Source organism: Penaeus vannamei, chromosome 37 (assembly GCF_042767895.1).
Source record: "Penaeus vannamei isolate JL-2024 chromosome 37, ASM4276789v1, whole genome shotgun sequence".
In the NCBI taxonomy this organism is placed as follows: domain Eukaryota; kingdom Metazoa; phylum Arthropoda; class Malacostraca; order Decapoda; family Penaeidae; genus Penaeus; species Penaeus vannamei.
This window is the reverse complement of record NC_091585.1, coordinates 2994457-2999456: the sequence shown is the minus strand read 5'-3', so window position 1 is coordinate 2999456 and position 5000 is coordinate 2994457. Positions and strand designations below refer to the sequence as shown.

The 5000-nt window shown below is 47.0% G+C and overlaps 1 protein-coding gene across 5 annotated transcripts in view; it reads right to left on the bottom strand.

Moving 5' to 3' along the window:
- Positions 1-5000, bottom strand: part of LOC113822382 (serine/threonine-protein phosphatase 6 regulatory ankyrin repeat subunit B) — a 28301-nt gene that overhangs the window by 16161 nt on the left and 7140 nt on the right. For 3 of the 5 annotated variants that reach the window (XM_070115222.1, XM_070115223.1, XM_027374914.2), the window contains 4 exons: positions 4576-4680; positions 750-855; positions 390-655; positions 1-2 (listed from right to left, as the gene is read on the bottom strand). The exon at positions 1-2 is cut by the window's left edge and continues 100 nt beyond it. In XM_070115222.1, coding sequence (XP_069971323.1) covers positions 1-2; positions 390-655; positions 750-855; positions 4576-4680 — 479 coding nt within the window. The remainder of the gene's footprint in view (positions 3-389; positions 656-749; positions 856-4575; positions 4681-5000) is intronic. The other 2 variants (XM_027374916.2, XM_027374915.2) reach the window with 2 other exon arrangements.

The window sequence follows — 5000 nt, the reverse complement described above, 5'->3', positions numbered from 1 at the left end:
TGCTGGAAGGGAACAAGGCCGTTGGCTGATTAGGAATGAGGGCGGCGGCTGTCACGGTTTGGGAATATTCTGTTCGTCGAAGGATCTATGATGATTATCCTCGTCGTCGTTGTTCATTTCTATGAATGAGTGAGGATTATGGTTCTCACTGTTACGTTTGTTTTCATGTGAAGATAAAAAGTTGGTTTTGTCGTTTCTGACACGTTATGTCACAAAAATGGTTTGGCTGCATTTTAATATCCAAATCATTGGGTTATATTCATTATGAATATTATCAGCAGCAACACGTATAGAAAGTGTATCATTTTAATAGTTCTATTTCTGCTATTCAGTAGACAAGTAGCTCTACGTAATACTTACAGAGATACATAAGCCTTTCCTTCGCTTACCTCCTGCAAGTAATTACTAATATCGGCCTTTTTTAGTGTTTTTGCCAAGTCTAGGGCTGTTTCCCCCCCTTTGCTGCGGCTGGCAGCGTCGAGACCCGCCTCCGCCACCAGCCAGCGGACGGCGTCCAGGTGGCCGTTCAAGACGGCGTAGTGGAGCGCCGTGAAGCCCTTTGAGGTCAAGGACTTCAGGTCGACTTTCCTCTGCTTCAGCGCTCTCAGCATCTCCATGTTGCCGCTCTGGGCGGCGTAATGAACCGCTCGCATCCCTAGGAAAACAGACCGTTAACTTACGTGTCAGAGCCACCCAGCGGGTGACATCAATGGCAGGGAAGTACAGAGGGAGGCTTGGAGAGGACTTACCCTGGTCGTTACTCTCATGAATCAGAGTATCCACGTCAGTCCCTTTTTCAATCAGTTTTATCAGGTTCTTGAAGTCACCGGAGGCCAGAGCTTCTTTTATGAGGGTCTGAAATAAACGGAAATGCTGAGTTATCCATAAATAAATACAAACAATTACATGAAGCTTACAATTCCAGCGTGCCTTATGCATACTGTTCATAAAAGTGCAAGGATGAAGCACCACTGCACTGATTAATTTATAAGTAACATAACTGGTTATATGTATATAGCTAATTCGTCATGCTAAGTAGCTATATATCTAACTACCAAGTTATATGGATATACAGTCTTTTAGTAATGCAGTACTGCAGATAAGAAAATGGGTAATTATATGATTACAACCTCATTATATAGCTAGTTAGCACCCACTGGGGTCAATGGGAGGCTCGGGGAAGGTGGGCCTTGCCAGTCCTCCTCCCCACATTGAATAACCCACTGGCAGCATGTCATTTAAATGGTAATACTGGGGTGAGGGGTAATGTCCCTCCTACCCAGCGGGAGAGGCGGGCTGCGGGCCCCGTTGGGAGGGTGACTGCTGGGGCGCAGAATGGAAACAGGAGCTCCTCGTCCCACCTGCGTTCTGGCAGCCGCCAGCCCAATATGAAGCTTGTGGGGCAAAGCCCTAGTGAACCCCACAGGTGGATGATGAGTCCCGCAGCCTGCCGCCTTTTATGTGGGGCAGCGTCATACAGGGGTGGCAAAGGTGCGTCCACCTGGAGCGACTGCCCGAGGATTAACCTCAGGCGGGAAGTCAGGGTGGGGGCTTGGAAAGTCCGCTCTTTGCGTCAAGATGATTGGTTGCCCCTGCTATGGAGGGAACTGGGGGGGGCTGAGAGTGGGGGTGGCCGCTCTCTCGGAGGTGATAAAACTTGGCAGCGGCACGATCAGTGTAGGTGGCTACACCTATTAATGGTCGGGCCGCAGCGATTGTCACCATCTTCGAGGAGTAGCCATAGCTGTCTCCAGTAGGCTCCAGTCCTCGGTGGTAGAGGTCACTTCAGTCGATGAACATATAATGGTAATGAGACTGAAGCTGTCTTTTGGCTTTATGTCTCTTATTGCTGTGTACGCTTCTACAGATGTTTGTAAACGACGTGAAAGAGATGTTCTACGCCAAACTTGCATCTGTGGCAGACAGTTGTCCCCGGCGAGATATTCGTATTGTTCTGGGTGACTTCAATGCGGTATCTGGCTGTGATTGAGCTGGCTTTGAGATGTCAGTCGGTCCTTATGGTTTGCAAGTTGATAACGGCAGCGAGAATTCCCTCCTTTTCCGGGATTTTGCAGGATCCCAGAAATTGAGGATTTTTGGCTCCTAGTACCAGCACCCAGACCCACATCGTTGGATATGGTAGAGCGATGCGGGCAATGCAGCCAAGGAGATTGACCACATTCTCGTTAGAACTCGTTGGAGGATCCTCCAGAACTGCAGGGTGTATAGGAGAGCAGAGTTCTATGGTACTGACCATAGATTGGTTGCGGCTACCCTCTGGGTTCACTTCAAAACTTCCCAGCGGCCCAATGATCACCCTAGGGTGTTTCATCTGGACAGGCTGAAGGAGAGGGAGTGTGCTCGGAGGTTTGCTAAGACCATTTCTGATCAGGTCACAGCGCTTGACAATCTGATGGACCCTGTACTTCTGTGGGACACCTTCAAGCGCAAAACGCTTGATGCAGCCCAAGAATCGATTGGAAATTGCCCGAGAGCAAGACAGAATTTTAATCTCTCAGGAGACACTGGAAACCACAGATGCTTGGCATGCGGTTCGTCTGGCAGGGGATCGAGATTTGCACCGTTCTCAGGTGTGCAGGACTCGGTCTCTGTTAAGAAGGGACAAGGAACAATTTATTAGGAGTCTTGCTGAGGAGGTCGAAAGCCATTTCTTAGTAAATGACCTTCGTCCTGCATACCAAGCCCTGAGAAAACTGAATTCCAAGCCCTCATCACAGGTGACTGCAGTTTACTTAGTAGGTGGCCAGATCGTCTCAGATCCTGTTGCGGTGCAACAGGGATGAGTACTTTGAGGAATTCCAACAAGGATTATTGAACTAATAGCAAACCTATATACTGGTACTGAAAGTGCTGTAAAGTGTGGTGGGGGCCTGTCGAGCTTCTTTCCTGTCAGTTCAGGAGTGAGGCAAGGCTGTGTTCTTGCACCAACCCTTTTCAACACTTGCATGGACTGGATACTAGGCAGAGCTACTGGAGCAACACTGGGTAATATTAAGGTTACAGACCTTGACTTTGCCGATGATATTGCAATTCTATCTTAGTCTTTGGAAACCTTAATGGTGGCCCTCGATGCATTTAGTAATGAAGCGAAGCCCTTGGGTCTAGAAGTCTCCTGGACCAAGACCAAGATCCAGGACTTTGGGGACATGCTAGGAGAATCTGTTCGGTCGGTACGTACTTGCGGCGAGGACATTGAAGTCACAGAGAGCTTTACATACCTTGGTAGTGCAGTTCATAACTTTGGGCTGTCAGACTAGGAAGTCAGTAGACGGATTGGCCTGGCAGCAGGGGTCATGAACTCTCTCGACAAGAGTATTTGGAGATGCCGGTACCTGTGCAGAAGGACCAAGCTACGGGTTTTCAGGGCCCTGATAATGTCAGTTTTGCTCTACGGTAGTGAAACCTGGACATTATCCAGTGCACTGGTCTCGTCTTGATGTCTTTTGTAATAGGTCCTTGCGCCAGATCATGGGGTACTGTTAGCGGGACCATGTGTCTAACCAACTGCTGCACCGTGAGACTGGCACAGGACCTGTTACCTGCGCAATCCGGGATCGCCAACTCAGGCTATATGACCACCTGGCTCGCTTTCCACAGGCTGATCCTGCTCATCAGGTTGTCTCTGTAAGAGACATCCCTGGGTGGAGGAGGCCTGTGGGATGACCAAGGAGGTCGTGGCTTGGGCAGATCGATCAAACCTGTCGGGAAGAGCTCGAGATGGGCCGAGTCCCTGCCTGGCAGCTTGTCATGAGGGATCCCAAACGGTGGACGCGGCTCTGCGTCCCCGTCGGCGTTAGCTCCTGATGATGATGATGATAAATAGTTACAATCACGGTATATCCCAGACTGTCCGAATAGCCAGAAGCGGCAGTTTTGTTTACTTCCTTCCAAGTCTTAGTTTACCTCAATGGTTGCAATTTTAATATTTATTATCATCGTTGATTAATCGTTTTATTATCATTATTATTATTATCTTTATTATGAGAGCTGCCAGGTATGGAGTCAATGTAAACCACTGATTCCATCACCTGATGTTCTTGAAATTCTACAATTGGAATAACTTATAACCAAATTGTAAACTTCCAAACCTTCACATAACATGGCGACGATTTTGGTATCGATGGATCCCTTTCACTCTCTATTGCACATATATGTAGGAATTATGCTGCTTTACCCCCCACCCCCTAATCCCCATATTTATGATCCGGCGGAATACTTTCGATATATTTGGATAGTAGAGAGTGAGGCGAATCCATCGATACCCAAATCTTCATGATCGGTTATGTGAAAGTATTCTGAAATAAATACCAATTATACATTACAGGACATAAATATAATGAGTAGCAATAACAGATGGGATATAATATTTCAAAAAATGGTGGTAGCAATAGGAAATATAATGATGCAAAAACTTTAAAAATACCAATTATAATACGAATAAAAAAAATGAACAAAAATGACAATAATATCAACAATAACAATATTGAATAGAAACAATAGTAACAGTAATATAGTGCATGTGCTTTTGTCACACACACACAAAAAATATCCAACCCTGGCATCCACCTCCTTCGCAGGTTCTTTGTCTTGCTCTCTTCCTTCGGTCCTCCTTGGGCGATGAACAAGCCAGACAGGACGTCGCCCATCTCCTTCGGGAACCTGAAGGAAGAAAGGGAAGGAGGTGAGTCCATACAGGGGAAGGGTTAAGAGATGTTGCCGTTATCACTGATATGAGATAAATAGACACAAGCACACACACACACACACACACACACACACACACACACACACACACACACACACACACACACACACACACACACACACACACACATGTATATACATAAACATGATAGACAGGTAGAGAGACACACACACACATATATAGACACACATATACACACTGTAAGAGCCCGAATGATGGGCCCCACAAGAGTAAGGAAGATGGTGAGCTTAGAGTTCAGGGTTGCTCGTCGGCG